We start from the raw sequence: 19,917 nt of genomic DNA, 5'->3' as shown, positions 1-19,917 counted from the left end.
AAAATAGTTTAATATATGATCTTAGAGAAAGCTTTTCCTTATATGAAAGCCAAGTGCCTTTGCAGTACAAAAATGATAACGACAACAAAATAATGTTTCCCATACAGTTTGTGTGTGTGTGTGTGTGTGTGTGTGTGTGTGTGTGTGTGTGTGTGTGTGTGTGGTTTGGGTGTTATATATATAATATATATATTATATATAATATAATATATATATATATATATAATATACCAACACAGTTAATAAGTTTTATAAACCCTTACCCTTGGGAATGAATTACGTTGCATTTACAAATGTTTTTATATATTATAACATTAAATATACATATGTGCACCCCTCCCCTCCTTTACAAAATGTTTTTTTAACGTAACATTGTGGGTGTGTTAGTAATTTTAGTTTAGTCTTTGATCAAACACTTGAAAAATAACAGAAAATTGTCTTTTCTTCTGCTACTAATAATAATAATAATAATAATAATAATAATAATAATAATAATAATAATAATAATAATAATAATAATAATAATAATGCGTCCTCGTAACACTCCGTCCACAACCCAGTGAACTCCTTGGTAGGCAAGTGTTCAGATTCCTTGTGTTGACTGACAGTTCTAAGGGTGTTAAAATGTGGAGTAAGCGCGTGAGGTTCAGTGATGCTGTTTGTTTAACTGGGGGCTATTTCTCTAGAGACATTGGCTGGCTCCAGTATAAATATTTGGTGCGAGCATCACTCGGCATCAGTGCAGCTTGAAACTTCAGAGGACTGTTTCTATCCTGTGATCAAAAGCAAGGGTATGTACTATATATATATATATATATATATATATATATATATATATATATATATATATATCGAATATATATATATATATATTATATTACTTGAATACAAAATTATTATTAGTATTATTTTTAACATTGCTGTTTCTCATTAAGGCTTTGATTTCTTATAAATGTATTTAGTTTTAAATAATGCTGTTTTTCAGATGTCAACCTGTGTTAATTCTATTTAGTTTTGTGGTATTGCAGGCAATATTATCTTTTGTATCATTTAATATTTTCAAACAACACCACATAACAATCTGGTATACAGTTTCACTGTGCACAATAGTGTGGTTTGCAAGTCATAATCTTAAATGTGCAACAACAACACACAAAAAAAGAGAAAAAGATTAAACTTGGACCGTACTGTACCAAATAAAGTAAACAGCCTGCATCGGGATTCTTAGATTAAACTTGTAACTCCTTTCACCCAGTAGCAGGTTGAAAAGGAAACATTGCATTATATGAAAGACTTTTTTGTAAAGATATACCATTTACCGATTTTCTTCTCTGTGTATCACCTGTACTTTTCCTTCAGGACATTCCTGAAGATGAAAACGCATTCACGACGGCAATGTTGCATTGTTAGATCAAGCATCCAGACTGTTCCCCTGCGCGTTATCTTTATTTATATATCAGAGCATGGTAAATTAAACAATTTAGTTCCACAGGTATAGTACAGTAGGGTATACAAATGCAAAACTTCCTATTTGTAAAAATAACAAAACAAAACAAAAAAACCCTTACATAAACATCGGGTTATGATTTAGAACCCTGTGGTGTAATAGTGTACTCCGTAAATGAACACGTATTCAATAATTGAAAAGAAAAGAAGCTTAACATGTAACCGGTTGTTTTTTTTTTGTTTTGTTTTGTTTTTTGTTTTTTTAATGCAATGGTTTTATTTTCTGTGTTAGACCATGGCGCTTACAGAAAAGTGTTCCTGCTGGATGCTGGTTCTGAGTGCCTGTCTCATTCTAACCATCCGAGCGGAGTGTGGCAAAGATTGTGCTTACTGTGTCTATCGCCTACAGGGTAGCCATGCAGAAATCAACACTCTGGTAAGTAGAAACTATACATTAATGTCACCAGAAAAAAATGATATCAAAGGCAGAAACAGTACATGCTAGAGAGTTAACCTTAACAGCGGTCTTGCTCCATTATGCTAATTAGCATTTTGAGACATACATGTACGTGTGGAAATTAAAATTAAATAATATAGTTTGGTAGTGCACGCGGGCTGTTTATTTGTTTTGTTTGTTTGTTTGTTTTTAAAAAAGAGAGAGAATAGCGAGGTAAACAGAAGGAAACCTGCACGCGGCTGCTCAATAAGCCAAGCAGCTTCAGGACCTCGGACATCTCCTTGATTACACACAATGTCAGCTAAAAGGGATTTGTTTTAAACGTCAATCTTTAAAACATTTAAAACATCTATTGAATTAGTTTCCGTCAGAAGTATCTGTTACAGTTTTAGAAACACTGCCTAAAATCATTTCCAGTCAATAGTTTGACAATAGCAGAAAACGTGTAACCATCTGAGGCAGGACCACCAATAGAAATCACTGGTATATTATATTTTATACAATATCAATTATAAAATAAAAAATAGTTTTCATTTTCAACTCGTTAGCATTTTCAACAAGTCTTAAACATCGTACAGACATGATTTGGTGGCGACAACTACCATTCACAGAACACTAGTTGCTGTGTTGTAATGTGCTTTGAATAACATAGTTTCCAGTCTGCATTGCTTCCCGTGGCATACTGGTTCATTATAATATGAATTAATATGTACGACGTCGTTTTGTTTTTCCTTATTCACCATCAAGCACTGGAAACCCGAGTTTGATCAATTATCAAATTAACAGCAATGAATTTGAGATGGCGTACGCTATTGCATTTGTATACGTAATAACATGAACAAGTGTGACTCATTATTTTTGTATTAAGACTGCCTTGGTGAAATATGATTTTAGTAAATGGAAGTGCACATACATACATACATACATACATATGATCTACACAAATAAATAAAAACATACTCATTTCAGGACGTTTCAGAAAAAAAAGCCGTTGTGTTGAAAGAAAAGTAAACATGGTGCATTGCGTATTTTTACATCTGTGATACCCCCAAAACATCAACAATTTTAGGAGACTTGCACATTCTTATGTGTATTCCATCTCGCAGAAGAGATACAGTATATTAAGGAAATCTTCATGAAAAACAAATAACCACTAGAGGGCAATGTTACTACATAGTTTATACAAAAACATACGCAGTATGCAGTATATTGACGATCAATTGATGTGGCAAAACCTTTTATTTTTATTTTTTGTAACTATGACAGAAGATAATAACATTTGTAACAAAAAATATTACGAACTGCATTGCATAATTTCTGGTTGCATATTTTGCAAAACATTGCAGGATTTTATAATTTCATAATCAGTTACCTTGTTTGTTTGTTTGTTTTTCAGACGTGCACGTTAGAATGCGAAAGGAAGCTGCCGTCAACAAAATCATGGGAGGTTTGCAAAGATATCTTACAAGGAAATAGGCCTGAAATGTCAAAGGAAGAGGAAAATGACCTAGTTGAAGGTGTCAACCAGGAAAATAATGACCACCAACTTGCAAAGAAGTACGGTGGCTTCATGAAGCGCTACGGGGGGTTCATGAAGAAGACGGCTGAACTCTACAATGTTGAACCAGATGACGAAAATGACGGGAGCGAAATTCTGAACAAGAGATATGGTGGTTTTATGAAGAAAGACGTTAACGGCTCACCGGCAGACACCACTGGAATGCTGACAGAGATCCTAACTGCTGGCGACAGTGAGGTGGGGAGCAATAGTGACCACGATGGTGAGATCACAAAAAGGTATGGAGGATTTATGAGAAGCATCAAGAGAAGTCTAGACCTCGAAGACGGAATCAAGCAATTGCAGAAAAGATATGGCGGATTCATGAGAAGAATTGGTAAACCCAACTGGAAAGAAAACAACAAAAGATACGACACTTTTTCAAAGCAGCCCGAAAACAAAGATTCAAAGGAAATTAATTCCGAAGAGGTTGAAAAGAGATATGGAGGATTTATGGATTCTTAAAATGCAAATCAAAAGACTCTCTTATTAATCATACTTTATGGTTCTACTGTCTTGCTTGCTATGTACAGTTTTTTACTGTCTGGGTAAAGAAGAATTACAAACATATCTTTCTACCCTCCCTATGTGTCAGCATTCGTTGAGTTATTTCTTTATAGTGGCGTCCCTTTTCTCAACAATAGCAGCTGCTGAAAAGTACTTAATTGCTAACTTGTGACTTAAATACAGTTTATAATACAATGCAAACTGGTATGACTGTGTACAAGCTAACAGTCTACCTGTAAATGAGCAATGAGCCATTGGCAAGAAAAGGGATGCGGTAACTTATAGAAAGTGAACAACTATAGGGTGAATTTACTGTAGTTCTTAAAGCTTGAACTGTATTTAGTTATATGCTCTCTATCTTTTTTTTCATTTGAATCAAACCTCTGTCTCCTATTGCTTAGCTATACAGATTATAATAAATTCATTATAACTGCAAGAACTGCTGTGTGTTGCTGAATGTCTGAAACAATAATAATCTGTTTATTTGACTGTTATTTAATGTATACACTGGGGGGGGGGGGGGGGGTGGAGGTGGCATAGTTCCATAGTTGAGGGTGTTCTGACTACAGCTATTGTTGAATTATGTGCTTGTGCTTTATAAAGCCATATTTGCATTGATAGTAGAATATATCAGTTAATACAGCAGCATGTATGTTACCTGCTGAGTCATAGTGCTCAAATCGCCATGGGCAGTCCTGTTATACTGCTCCTACTGTACCTGGCTTAATTGATGTATTTGAATGATACGTGATTTAGAACCAGACACAGCCACAATGCAGGATAAGTGGTCCACTGCAAACATTACTCGTACATTCTTGTGTTCCATTTTGACTCGTTATTTGTGACGTTTAAAAAAAAATCCTTTGACTATCGCAAAATCTTGAACCGAACAATATGGTTCCCAATTATTATGCCTGAATAAAAAAAAAAACGTACTCAATCACCCACACACACGCCGTCATACGTAAATAAGTTATTACATGATTCTAAAGGGTCCTCTTAGTATAAACAGTATTCAGTAGATGTGTTCAATAAACTACTAGAGATGGCCTGTCTGCAGAAAATCAACCGTGAAACAGTGGATGGATGAATCCTGGCATTTTAATAAGAACTGTCAGGTAAACTGTGTGTAGCTAACTTTTCTAGTTCCACAGCACATATGCTGTAGATAAATGTTTCCAAAGCTTTTAATTGGAAACTGTTGATCATATAGTATTCATTTTAAACAGACTGTAATAAAACCCCTATTGGCTGAACAGGCACATTGTATGTGTGCATGCATAAAGACACTGACTACAGACCCTGCTAGGACGGATTCCCCTTTAGCAAAACTGTATCGTGTCTGCCTGTAGTGACGATTCAGGACCAGGGAGAAAATTAAATATGATAAATAAATAATAAATAAATAAATAAAAAGGGTTACAAGAATGAGGAGGATTATAAATAAATATAAAACTGGGTTTTATATATATATATATATATATATATATATATATATATATATATATATATATATATATATATATATATATATATATATTCATTTTTTTAAATGTGTACACACTGCAGTTATACCCCTTTCAAATGTATATGTATGTATGTATGTGCACTTTCACTTTGATCTAATCCACCACTCTGGACAGATTTGCATACAAATAGGCAATCAGATAATCGTATACCCTCGATATTCCCCCACCTTACCCTTATTTGTTCAACAATCCAAGTGTGTAATTCATGACATTACGTTACTTTAACCTTTGATTCCAATCATGAAAAGAAGCATCATTATGGCCAGTGCCTCTTTCAAGTGTCCAATTATGTGGTAACTGGTAGTCTCATAAGTGATCTGTTTCTCATTCACGTGTCTTAAAAAATAATGTATACATTGACAATATTGAATCTAAGTAAAATGAAAGGCTAATCACCTATGTTTCTCATCAAGGTTGTGTGGGAAGTGTTTTTAGTAAATCTGCAAATTATATTTTCTTTTCTGTTGCCTTCTAAAAAGCTTAGATGCTCAATGCACTGAAATATATAGGGACCATTACTTCAATATTTTCTCCTTAGCATGCTTTCTGTTGGTAATACATCTTTTGCATCAAGCTAACTTTTTTTTAAAATTTAGAGAGACCAATTATTATTTTTATTTATTTATTTCCCCAATTTGGAATGTCCAATTATGTTTTTTCTCCTCACTGCAGCGAGTCCCTGTGACAAAAATACAATGAGTTCTGGTGATAAATCTCCATCCTGACCTGTGAGGGCGCTAAAGAACAGGAGAAGTATCTGGAAGGGCTGGCCTGACAGTTTGTTTCCGGGACCAGGAAATGGGTCAGCCTGGAAAGAAGGCGACTCTGTTGTAAGACCGTATTGACCTGAAAGGTAAATGAGGGGCAGCTGCAAGTAATAAGGCAACTGCAACCGTTTACCTAGATGTCATACAGGAGTACATATAGGGGCCAGGGTAACGCTGATCTTTTCCTTCGTTTGGGTTAACGTTAGGAGAGAAGGACTGAGAGAGGAGATCTCAGAGAGTATTTGTGAAAAGTGTTATACGTGTTGTGTGTTATTTCTGTCTGTCTTTGTCGCACTAATAGACAGTTAACGCACACCTCCGGAGCTGTCGAAAGGAAAGCACTATCCGGAGCACCACTGCACTGAGCACCTGCACGTTTTCGACCACCCAGGACTGGTGACCGTGCCGTTGTTTTTGTTCAGGACTGTGCCCTTGTTTTCATTATCCCCATGCTCTACACATTGTTGTGTATTGCAGGGGATTTATTATTTGACGGTCGCCAGACCTGGAAAAAGAGCAATAAAGCACTTATTCACTGAATCACCTTTATCTGTTCATCACTCCTGCACCGCATCACTGCTACACCTGTTCCCCTTACCAGCCATTTTGCCACAGTCCCCCACACAGCACAGATGTTCTGAGGGTGTGTAAGCATCCTTCGATCTCACAAGCCTAAAGACAGAATTGCTTTTACGACAAGCAATCCAGAGCAGAGGTAGGCAGACTACCAATCTCAGAGAACAGAGATCAGCCCTGCTTTTTGTCCACTCTGAATGTGTGTTCGGTGTCTGGCCAGTATGGTGCTGTTGTGCTATGAGAAGAATGAGTCCCTGCCAGTTTCCCACCCCACCCTGGGAGCGTCAGAGCCAATGTGACGCTCACTTCGGAGTCCACGGCAAAATTCGGCCTCTTTGCATAATCGAGCTTGGTGATATTTCTGTTGGAGATTCTTAGTTGTGATTGTTTCCAACACAATCCAGCAGCTGGTCAGCGTGACGTCTCAGAGTTATTTCAAATCCACAGTGTAGGAAACAGGTCTAGATTTGGCACTAAAAACACAGCCTGTCCCACAATAAATTATCTTTTTTTGGCACTTTTTTGTCATTTGTACTATCTGCGACTTCTGGTTTTCTTTTTCAACATGTGACGATATGTCTGGTTTCAGCAGATCCAGTCGTGATCGCAGCTTACATTTAAGAAACAGCATTGCTGGAGGTTTGTTTGTTGTTGCATGAGGATTGTTTCTGTACATGAGTAAGAAGTTAACTAGCTTATGGCTAGTTGTTGCAATTCCCTTTGTAGACTTGAGTGTCTGTTTCATCATTTGGACAAACCATTCGGCTAAACCATTTGTCACTGGCAGGTTTGATATGTTTAACACCATTCATTTAAAATGTTTAAACTCTTGAGATGAAATGTGGACCATTTTCGCTGACAAGCTGTCCTGGAATGCCATAATGACTAAATAGTCCTCTGTGAACAGGTTGGCTGTAGGGGTGATGTCAGGCCAGAAAGTAACACTCACAGACAGTACTGGCAGGTGAAACTGAGACGCTGCGTCACTCAGTGCGTTTATTGCAAATAAAAAGTTCAACCCTTTGCAGTGCAATGTCAGACCAGATCCAACATCATCGAAAAAGCATAAAGCACAGGTCTTTAGTCATTTTTCTCTGGAAAAAGCAGAGATAACCATTCAATGGCCGAGTGAGACCAATAGGAGCCGAATGAAACAAAAAAAAGGGGCGTGTGAGCAATAGCCCTAGCAGCTGCACCAGACAGAGATAAGCAGACATAAACAAAAGAGGTAGCTGCTTCCGCATCCAGCGCTCAAAGAATAATATGGACATTTGCAGAGCTTTTTGAGATGTTATAGTAATAAAATAATGACTTGGATCACATTATTGAAGAGTTTGGTGATAAAGCGAGTGATCAGAAGAGGATTTATCAGTATGCATGTCTCTAAAGAGGTATGTGACAAATACAGTGAACACGGGGTGGGGCTTGGCTGGAGATGCAGTACTAATGTCACTTAGCATTGCAATGCCCTTTAAACCAGTTTTACTCAGAAAAAAATAAAAATAAACAATGCATGTAAAATAAACAGCGCGTGTGAAAATAAATTGGACCTGACACTGAATAAATGGACTGCAAATGATTTGCCTACGTTAACCCAATTGCTTTGTGTGGCACTGCACGATACACACCGTTCACAGCGTTAGTTTTGATCAAATAACATTAGTTTTATCTTTCCCCCTTTTAACAAAATAGAAAGGGGGAAAATTAGTTTTACATCAAAGACTTTAAGTAAACTTTTTTGCCTTGTCGACTAAACCTACACTAAATTTCCAGGTCGACATGAGATATTAACATGCTGACACCCCACAGGGTGTCCGACTTTTTACTTAGAGATACACATGTTTACAAAAAAGCTTCCACCGGCATACAATACCTCAAATAACAGGTTGTGGCAAAGTGGTTTGCAGTGCGTAGGTGTAGAAAACAGAAGACAGACAATAAAGTTCACAGTCCAAACAATGACTTGGTGTACCGTTGCTCCGCCCCCTTTCTATATGACCGACTTCCGCCTAACCCAGGGAATTGTCTGACCATCCAGTTCGGGGCACTCTGTTCCCTTTACACAGTGCCCTCACAGGTCGGGAGGGAGATTTATAACCCAGATTCATTCTATCTCTGTCATACAGGTATATAAATCCTACATGCAAAATGTGTTGGTGACCATGACGTTGATCTCTCACCTAATATGGCTGCCATATTGAGACTATAGAGCCAGTACACTTTGATTTATTGTCTTAATGTTTGCTACACAGCTGTATTCTTTTCCTTACTTAAGCTCAGTATACAAACCCTTTCACAGACCATTGCTTTAATCTCTTTATTACAGTTTTACAAGCCATTTGATCTTAGATTTTGTCCCTGGCATATCTATTTGGGAATACCAAAATTATTGACAAGAAAGGGATCTTGGTTTAATGAAATGGGCCATAAATGCACATTTCCAGTTATACAAAAAAAAGTCAGTAACATTATGTCCCCTCTGGATTGCCCTGGATAGAAATTGCTTTGCCCGTTCTGGGATGATAAAATTATTTCATTCTTTTTGTGTAACAGCACTGAGTACAGTTGCTACATTTACCAGGGGGAAAAGACAGAGTGGAGACACTAGACCCATTACATGACTCATCAGTTCGTACCAAAAGATCTTTTAAATTCCTAGCAGTTGGCAGTTGCTTAAAAGTGTTACCAAATGACTCCTAAGAACATTCAATAGCTGTGGACTCTGTGCAGTATGCGTGGTGCAGAACAAAATTTGTTTTGTCTGAGTTCACGCTTTTTAAAACGATGCAAAAGTTCAGTTCTCGAAACATCCTTAAGTTTAGACTTAACTTGATTTAACCACTTATCTTTGAATCCCTTTTCTTTGAATCTCATTAATATATATATATATATATGTGTGTGTGTGTGTGTGTGTGTGTGTGTGTGTGTGTGTGTGTGTGTGTGTGTGTGTGTATATATATATATATATATATATATATATATATATATATATATATATATATATATATATATATATGTATATGTATATGCCCTAAGTGGATCAAACTACTAATATGATGATTGACTTATAGGAGGCTGTGTGGTCCAATTGTTAAAGAAAGAGGCTTGTAACCAGAAGGTCCTGAGTTCAAATCTCATCTCAGTCAGTGACTCATTGTGTGACCCTGAGCAAGTCACTTAACCTCTGTGTGCTCTGTCTTTTGGGTGAGATGTTGTTGTAAGTGATTGTGCACCTGATGCATAGTACACACACCCTAGTCTCGTATCTCGTAAAGTGCTTCGTGATGGTGGTCTACTATTAAAGGAGCTATATAAAGATTATTATTATTATTGAAAATACATTTTCAGTACAAGTAGATCACACTTGTATTGTGTTTAAGACTGATGATTTTTGCATTATACTAATGCGACTGCAAAATGTTTTGGAATAAGACCGTGTTGACGCGAACATGTGGAAACATGGATTTATACATTTTCAAAAGCCTTTACTCCAGTCTATAATTAAACACATTTTACATAACTAGAATCAAACAAACATTATAATTCAAATATGCAGTCTTGAAAGAATCACATGTTGTATGTAATAAACATGTACGTTTATTTAAAAACATGCACATATCATACCACACCAGGTTAACTAAATCTCTGTTTGCAAGCCATGCTTTCAGATACTGTTATGTTTCCTTTCTTTGGTTGTTTCATCCTGACAGTAAAATCGTCCCAGTTATTGAGGAACCAGTTACTTCCATTATTGACTGACCTGCTTTCAGACAGTAATATGCTTTTACCCAGTAGATAATGAGGAGCTGAAATGACATAGGATATGCAAATGTCACTTTCTTTAACCTTGGATATTAGATACCTAATATTGAAGTGTACATATGTTGGATATTTGTGTTGCTAATGAGACATTTTTTGATCTGGTATAATTTATGTGTCCCTGGAAAATAAGTGCTCATGCATTCACATTTCTTGCATTCTGCTCATTTATAAATTCAAGCAGCATTGCAGCTGTTGGCTTTGCTGAATCTGTGGGTCTTAAAAAAAAATGCTCACTTCAGGAAAAGATGGGATTGAAATCACAATCTTGTGCTCATATTTTATAAATACTGGAATGTTTGATGGCTGCTACACTAAGTGACAATGTTACACTGTTGGTGCGGCTTAGGAAACAAAAATTGCATTACGCTGTTTAGAACTCGGTACCATATTTATATGTGTGTTTGTTTTTAACTGTTTACATAGCACACACATTCAAACTCCATTGACAATGTGGTTCTGACTTGATAAATGCTTTTGAAATTGAACTGAATTCATCAGGTGTACTCATACTTACTATAGACGGAATGCACCTTTCCCTTTAATATTCCGAAAAATTATTACAATAACAATATTTTTTCATTTTGCAAAACCATAAAACCATTTATGAAATCCAACTTTTTCATTGCTTAAAACTAGCAGATTTATTTATTTATTTATTTATTTTATTTTTAAAGCCTGACATTCCAAATTGCTTTTACTTATGTATTTTTCTTAAGACCCTTTATATCCTAGAGTGCCAGTGTATGGTGGTCCAAGAGCCCTAAAGCACCAGCTGTCACCCACACACTGTAGTTAGACGACTTTTGTAGTCAACAGGAATTGCATTGTTATTGTAGAAAAAAAGACATTATGGAATTTTTGGAATTAAAAGACTTTGCCCAAAACATCTACAATTAAAATGATAACATTTGAGCAATTGTGTGTGCTTGTATCAAGATTAGCTCTTTTTTTTTTTTTTTTTTTTTTAATACTATTAGATAAAATATAAATAAAACTTTATTTATTATGATTGATAATTTTGCCTGTCTGGTTTTAAAAATAATTTGCAGGAACTGGGCAACACGTTTTGTTTGGCAATACACTCGAAGCTATAACGTAGGCCATAACAGGTTCTAGCTACAAAGTTTTAACTTCTGATTTAATAAGATTTTTCAAAGTTCAGTATGCATGAGCACAGTGTATCATGCATGTCCCCTCTAATTTTCCATATTTGAAATTCAGATGGCCTTGACTTCCAATTTTGGATACAAATTATACAGCCAAAAAGATTGTAGATGCTATTTTAAAAGAACAAGTTTACTGGGATTGCCAAAAAGCCTAAACCTTACTTTTTCTATGAAAAAGTAAGTTTGGTTTTAACATCTGTTACATGTTATATTATCTCTAAGTTTGTGACACATTTTACTATTATAGTTGAGGTACCCTGAGTTGTACACACACCTAGATAATAACATGTCTAATTTTGTGATAGGCTGTCATTTCGTTAACTTCAGCTACATTCGGTTTCACAGACGCTCAGCAGCTGCTTGCCCAGACTCATAGGGGACAGCGTTCTTCCTAACATAATTCATCATATTGTTTTCTTGGATCAATCTCCTCAAAAACTGATGTTCTTTTTGGAAGGTATCTGGGTGTTTTGGAAAGCATGGATCATTTCAGAGGTCATTCGAAGCATCAGTAAGCTAGTGGTTAGCTTGTTATGAGGGATTTTTAAATGACAAGGAATTTAAAAATGCAGAAAAAATTAACTACCTTTTAATATATCAACTGTAATGCATTTCAAAACAGAATGTAGTTTGGTTAGTAAGACCTATTCATTGTTTAAAACCAGTTTACAGTTTATTTTACATATATAATTAATGTTTTAAGGCACAGATGTATTATTCTATATGCAAAAAGTTTGAATATATATGTGCTTTAAAAAAAAAGCTCCCTCATATTGCACTAGACTAAATTTAAATTTAGTTGCACAAACACATGATATAGTTTTATGCACATAACCTACACATTTGCTTCAAAGAAGATGTAATATTGTGAAAAACAAAGTTGTATGTTGTATTATTGCACATACATTATGTACCCATAATAATATTTAAAGATCAGATTAGTAAAATTCATGTTTTGTGTGTTTCAAAGTAAGTTTCTTCAAATTACTGATGACTTTTAACATTCTTTCCTGTTTGGTTGTGTTTGCCATCATTTTGAGTGGTTATTGGTTCTGTTGTTCCAATCTTGCGTTATCGTTTTCCTCTCAATTTATTATTACCCTCTTTTGAGCTTCCTGTCAGTTTGTCTGGAAAATCCTAATATTCTGCCTTATTGCGGTCATGTGACTTTAAGTGTCCATAATATTGAGCTTTACATTTTGTGTCAATGGGTCAGTTTCCATACAGAGCGATTTACATGTGAATTGGTGATGCACGTACACATTGGGAGAATTACTTGTGAGAATCAGATTTGGGGCTGAAAAATACGGCCAAAGAGAGGGATAGGGTAAATCTCATTTACTCGTGTAAATGACAAAGAACACTGGAAATCCATGACCATTTTCACATGAAAATGTAAATGAGCTAATTTGACATCACTATAAATAATGAAAGGGAAAAGGTCAGTTGTTACTGTGGGTTCCAAGACTGCAAAAAGTGGCAGGTTTTATGGTTAGCAATGGTATATTTATTATTTTTTTGTTATTTGTTTGTTTGCTTGTTGCTGTGTGCCTGTCATGCTGTATATCTCAAGTGGGTTTACAAATATACCTGCACTTGTCATAGAATTAAAGCAACTTCAAATTCCCATTGGATTTTAAAAGGAGAATACAGTGAGTCATAAATATAATTTAAACTGCAGCTCTGTGTATACAGGTAGCTCTAGAAAAGATAACTCCACTTAAAAGAGTAGACCACTCTAGCCTTTTTAAAGGTGCTTAGTGCTGAAATAATTACCTGATTTGTTATATTTCATATCTTTCTTTTACCAGTTACAGGTATCAGTAAATCATTCCCCCAGAAAATGTAAAAGCAAGTGTAAGTAGACTTGTTTATTCTGGCCAGCAAATTAATACATTAGAATGTGGCCCTTGGCTCCTCTGATTTAAAGTTGTTCTCCTGAATATGAAACCCCTGCCTTGGTGTAACAACTTTCTTGCCCCTTTCGCTTGTGTGTAAAAAATGTTAGTTTTCCAGTCTTCATTTTCACTCTGACTCTAGTGATGTCCATTTACATGTCACGACAGTGTAGAATCAGTCCCTGTGCAACGGCTTATAGGACCCCATCTTAAACTCTTTGCTGCACATAAGTGGCTTCAGGTAGGATGTTAATACCTGTTCCACAAGGAGAGAATGTACAGTGCTGTGGCAGGTTAGATGAGCTTAATCTAAGTCAAAGTAAAAAGTGGATAAATAAACTTACTGAAAAATCTTAATTTTAAAATGACCCTTTCAATGTGGCATGACAATTTCTTTTGAAGATATTTTTAAATATAATTACAGCGGAATTATCACTACCAAATGAACTGAGTAAAATAACCTTTAACAACTGGTTCTAATAAGGGAGAAACATTTAAGACACACGTTCGCATAATGCTGCATAATTAAACCTTCTATCAACAACATATTTGTGTTTTGTGAATTCAGGTAAACAAGACCTGTAGTAGTGCTTTCCATAAAGTTTAAAAGAAGTCAGAGATATGTTACAAGGATTAACAGTGTGAAGACTGAAGTAAGTGTAACCCAAAATTGAACGCATAATTAATTATATTCACAAAATACAATTTAAAAAAAAAAAAATCAAAATGGTGTGCTATTGTGTGTAATTTTAAATACATTAAGTAAAGGACTGTGGTCTTTTTTGCATCACCAGCAGAATTTTCGTAACACTAAGAGTGTTTTTATTGTGGTTATTATTAATCATAATAAAGTTTAACCAACGCCTTGGGAGAAATTGTAAATTGTCTTATTAAAAAAAGACAAGAACACTGTAAAGGTCCAAGTAATCTGTATTATTCATCTGCCAATTAAAAAAGTTATTGGAATAAGTATAACCATACTGTTATATATATATATATATATATATATATATATATATATATATATATATATATATATATATATATATATATATATATATAGATAGATAGATAGATAGATAGATAATTTCCAGACAGAGAATTTTAATTAGTTGCCCCAATAATTTGGTGATCATGGGGGAATGTAGTATAAGTTTTGTAAGTTGTGTATTAAGCTTTTTAAATAAGCTTCGAATATTAATCATCCATTACTTCAAAAACACTCAGAATCATCGTTTGCATTCATGATCACGTGTCTTTTAGTAGAAAGATCTAACCCTCTTCTATGTTCCCGCTTCATTGCTCTCACATAGCTGCTGCAGCATTAATGATGGTGTTCACGCTGCTGAAAGCTGTTTTTTTATTTTTTTACAGGTTTTCAAAAAGTTTTTACTTCACAAAGGGAATAAAACAGGCTTGCTGTGAAAGGCTGTTCCGATACCAACTGCGCAATAATATTTATGATGCTGGTACCTCTTATAATATTAAAAGGAAAACCTTTGAAACTAAAATTCAGTTACGTAACAGAAGACACATCAGAAGCAATCTTTGCTCTTTGATTTCTAAAGTCAAAAGTCACCATGAATTGTCTTTTGCAGATGACAGCCTGTAATATAAAATCAACAATGAAACAAAAAGGACAAGTGTGTTTACTAATGTCTTCATTAGTGTTAACCCTCAAACTATATAAAATATAAAATGTTTTTTATCATTAAAGTGATTCAAGTTGTAGATGGGATTATTCTCCAACTGAAATGACTTCAATAAGTCATTAACATGACTATATTAAAAAAAAAAAAAAAAACCTAAAACTTTCCTGATGAATAGGTAGCAATCTCTTGTACAGACTGAAATCACACTGTTGTTTCCATCCTTCCTTGTTGAAAAAGTACAGACTCATCCTTGCTGTTTTCACCCCAGTGTTTTACATTATTAAATCTGATGCCTCAACTCCCACTTGTGATAGCTGTCTTTCTAATCCAAATTAAAATGCCTAATACTACATGCATATTGAAATGAATATTATATAGCTGAATCAGTTCAAATTACTCACTGGTTCAAAGTATACATGGCTCATGAGCAGGTGTGTAATTCTGTTGTACATGCATTTGATGCTGAGCATACATTACTTAGCCAGCAATTCAAACTTTTTAATGATGATAATAAATATCAATATGCACAAAGAGGAACACTATTTTTTACACATTATTAACTATTGTTTTATATGAAAAAACATTTGCTGAACAAAAGTGCACTGGTCCCCCAAATAATAATAATTATGTATCAAAGACTGTGTGGGAAATGTGTGGGAGAAATGCAATACCTCAAATATGGAGCTTGTATACAAGGCTCATAATAAGTAAAATGCACTAAAACTTGGAGAAAGTCGTGTGTCTGTTTCAGCAAATGAAACAAATAAGGTAAAGAACATTTCATTTGTGTTATGTGCAAATAAATGATCATGATTGAATTGTTTTTACAATGCTTCCCTTTCACAGAGTGATACCTGTGAAGATGGGAATACCTAGGAATCTGTTTTAGGGTTTTTAACTTCAAGGACCACTTCAGTGATCGTCTTAAGAATGATTAACCGCAAAGGAAAGCAGTACAAGGAACCAGAGGGATTATCTGCCATCTGGGCAAGATTACAATGTTTTGGTTAAAAGTGGCTGAACTAACATATTAGTATGCTTATCGATATTACAAGACGTTATAATGATGTCTTGTGATCTAAGTATACATCAGCCTGTGAGACAGTTTCAGTTGTATAAGGTTAACTAAGTATGGAGGATAAATGTATTTCAGTACACTTCATACAGCATATCTTGTTGCCTGTGTTCCACACCATGTTGCTTATGCATCTATGTATTGCTACCAGGTGAACAGATTGAAAAGTGTGTACATAAAAAATACCAAACATTTAAGACACACATTTGCATAATGCTGCATAATTAAACCTCCTATCAACAACATGTGTGTTTTGTGAATTCAGCTAAACAAGACATGTAATAGTGCTTTCCATAAAGCTTAAAAGAAGTCAGAGATATGTTACAAGGATTAACAGTGTGAAGACTGAAGTAAGTGTAACCCAAAATTGAACGCATAATTAATTATATTCACAAAATACAAAAAAAAAAAAAAAAATTAAAAAATTTAAATGGTATTATAGTGAGTAATTTTAAATACATTAAGTAAAAGACTGTGGTATTTTTGCATCACCAGCAGAATTTTCATACCATTAAGAATGTTTTTATTGTGGTTATTATTAATCATAATAAAGTTTAACCAACATCTTGGGAGAAATTGTAAATTGACTTATTAAAAAATGACAAGAACACTATAAAGGTCTAAGTAATCTGTGTTGTGATCATATTAAGATTTAGTACGTTACATGTTAGAATTTACTAATGTTTTGTTTTGTTTTTTTAAATCCAAAATGACACAATGTTCACAATCTCTTCTACATAATGTATTGTACAGTTAGTCAATCACACTAGTATCATAGTGTCGTATAATCATCGCTTTACCATGACAACCCCTTGGTCGGTCAGCTATTAAACCTACACAGTAGCTGTACAAGAGAAAGAGGGGGTTAAAGGTTTACATTTTTCTACATTCTTCAAACTTAGTTGGGGCTCAGCATGGATCCATGGATCATAGCAATATTTCCTCTACCAAAGACCACTGAAATATGTTTGTTTAGTTCCAACAAGGTATTTTTGCATAATCAACATTAGAAAAAAGGTAAGAGAGTGAGACTAATTTGATTATTGACTCACCTTCAACACCTGAGCATGCTTCCTTGTAATGGGAAAATGACTCAGAAAGCCCTTGTGAGGAACTACCTAGAAGCATTTGTAACTGTCTTTAGTAGAGAACACATTGAACCTATAGACCATGCTGAGCTCCAAATAACTTTCAAAGATGTAATGAAAAATGGAAGCAATATAAGAATTGCAAATCTAATAAAATAAAGGATATGTGAGTAATATTATTTAATGTTGTCACCCTGTTTATTCTACCTTAAGGGCAACCAGAAAGTCACAGAAGCTACACTGCCATTAACCTGTATAATATATATTTTGGTTTGCATTATTTTCATTGTTCTCAAAACTTGTGTACATGAAATTAAGTTAAACCTTTTTAATTTGTTTTACCACTTTCCATGCAGTCTGTGAGAAATTGGTCAAGTTCATTGTCAGTTACGTAGTCACTGTAATTGATAACTGATTGATGACATGAACACAGTTGTCAATGTCTCTTGAAAGTTTCATCAGAATAGACAAATAAAAATGGCAGAATGATGGGGACAAATAAATTTTCTTTAAAGATTTTTGTGAAAATAATACATCCATCATCAACTGTTTAATTCTTTACAGGTTTGTGGTGAGCTGGAGCCTAACCTTGCAGACATAGAGTGCAAGGTGGGACTACACCCTGGATGGGACACCAGTTGATTGCAGGGAACCACACACAGAGAGCAAGTTAGAATGACCAATTACCCTAAACAGCATGTCTTTGGACTGTAGGAGGAAACCAGAGTACCTGGAGAAAACCCAAGCAGACATGGGGAGAATATGCAAACTCCACACACAGACCTCTAGACCAGAATTGAACCTAGGACCCTGGTGCTATAAGCCAGCAGTGCTAACCACCATGCCACTGTGCCACCCTAGAGTAATGCTATTTTAAATACTTATAATTTTATAAAAATAATAATAATAATAATAATAATAATAATAATAATAATAATAATAATAAATAATATAGCTGCAAGGAGCAATGACCAGGGTCCAAGTGCCAGAACATATGACATACGACCGTATTTCACAGGTGTCATAGTACTAGTCTTTGTACCATATTCAACCATAGATTAATAGTACAATATATGCTGACATATGAGTTACTCATGGCCTCTATGTTTTTGATGCAGCAACTTTAAGCAAACTTCACAGACAACCTCCCTGAGATTAAGTATGCAAAGTTTTACTTTAACTGGCAAAACAGTTTCAGAGAAGACATTTCAATATTTTTAACAAATCCCATATGGCCACCAATGCAGTTGGATAAAGCCCATAATGTTTCCTATGTATGTTCCTTAGTCACCATGGCACTATCTGCACTCTGTAAGTAGTTATAAGCCAGTTTTGCATTTGACCTTTAGGAGAAATAAAAGGTCACTGGCAAAAGTATTTTTGGATAGAATGCATATGGTTTCCTATATGTGTTTCATAGTAACCATGACTGTATCTGCACCCTGTAAGGCCTTCAAAGCTAGTTTTACATTTGACCTTAATGACAAGTCAAAGGTCAATATCAAGGTAATGTTTTTAATAGAGCATACATTAATTCTCATAGGCCTCCATTACTCTGTGAAAATTCAATATATGTAAATTTGTGCAAATTGACCATAGCTGAAATTTGATTAGCTCGCGGCGGCCATGTTTTTTTTACGTAACGACTTGCCTTGAACAAGCTTGACAGACAAGCTTGATAAGACTATGTATGCAAAGCTTCAATCGACATAATGGTTTCAGAGAAGAAGACATTAGAATATTTTTGACAAATCCAATATGGCCTCCAAACATTGCAAACAATCGACTTCTCTTGAACAAATCGAAATATAGGGCATAAGGACAGTCCGTGCCCTAAGTTTCACATCTCTACTATAAGTGGTTTTGGAGATTTTTTTTAAATTGTCCAAAATTCTTGACAAATCCAATATGACCACCAAACCATGTGACCTATGACCTTCATTTTCGTGCTGGTACAACTTCCCACTGGCCTCTACCATCATGAGATTTCGTGCAATGGTGTTGATTTTATAGACATTTAAAAATTTGGTGGAATAATAATAATAATAATGGAGTTCCACAGCGACTTTGTTGATTTCCCCAATAGTAATAATAATACAATGTTAATTATCATAAACTGTCAATGCTACTTGGTCTGCCTGTAAGGTTGATTGCATTTTGTAAAGCCTGTTGGCACCCCCTAGTGCTTTTTGAAATAAACAACACTATTTATTTTTTGCATTGAAGACAAACCACACAATAGTATACAAAACAGAGCAGAATCATTGAACTGTATACAGGGTTGTTTTCAAAGATACAGTATCCCAATTATGTATTAACCCTTTCAGCACTAATCATACATAATTATAAACCAGACAGCAATAGTGTCTGGAGTTG

General features: G+C 34.9%; 1 protein-coding gene across 1 annotated transcript; it reads left to right on the top strand.

Moving 5' to 3' along the window:
• Positions 1-729: 729 nt before the first annotated feature.
• LOC121308684 (proenkephalin-A-like) lies at positions 730-4,399 on the top strand. The gene is made up of 3 exons (XM_041241247.1): positions 730-791; positions 1,739-1,882; positions 3,300-4,399. The coding sequence occupies exons 2-3, from the start codon at positions 1,742-1,744 to the stop codon at positions 3,924-3,926; spliced, it is 768 nt and encodes a 255-aa protein (XP_041097181.1). The 5' UTR covers positions 730-791; positions 1,739-1,741; the 3' UTR covers positions 3,927-4,399.
• The last annotated feature ends 15,518 nt before the right edge of the window (positions 4,400-19,917 follow it).

This window comes from Polyodon spathula, chromosome 3 (assembly GCF_017654505.1).
Source record: "Polyodon spathula isolate WHYD16114869_AA chromosome 3, ASM1765450v1, whole genome shotgun sequence".
Taxonomy (NCBI): Eukaryota; Metazoa; Chordata; class Actinopteri; order Acipenseriformes; family Polyodontidae; genus Polyodon; species Polyodon spathula.
Note: the sequence above shows the minus strand (reverse complement) of the source record. Positions and strands in the feature narration are given on the sequence as shown.

What these genes read in the sequence shown, in the direction of transcription:
- LOC121308684 (XM_041241247.1), top strand. Translation starts at nt 1,742, where the DNA reads ATGGCGCTTACAGAAAAGTGTTCCTGCTGGATGCTGGTTCTGAGTGCC. An exon ending in ATGCAGAAATCAACACTCTG is followed by an intron (nt 1,883 to 3,299) that starts GTAAGTAGAAAC and finishes TTTGTTTTTCAG; the next exon opens with ACGTGCACGTTAGAATGCGA.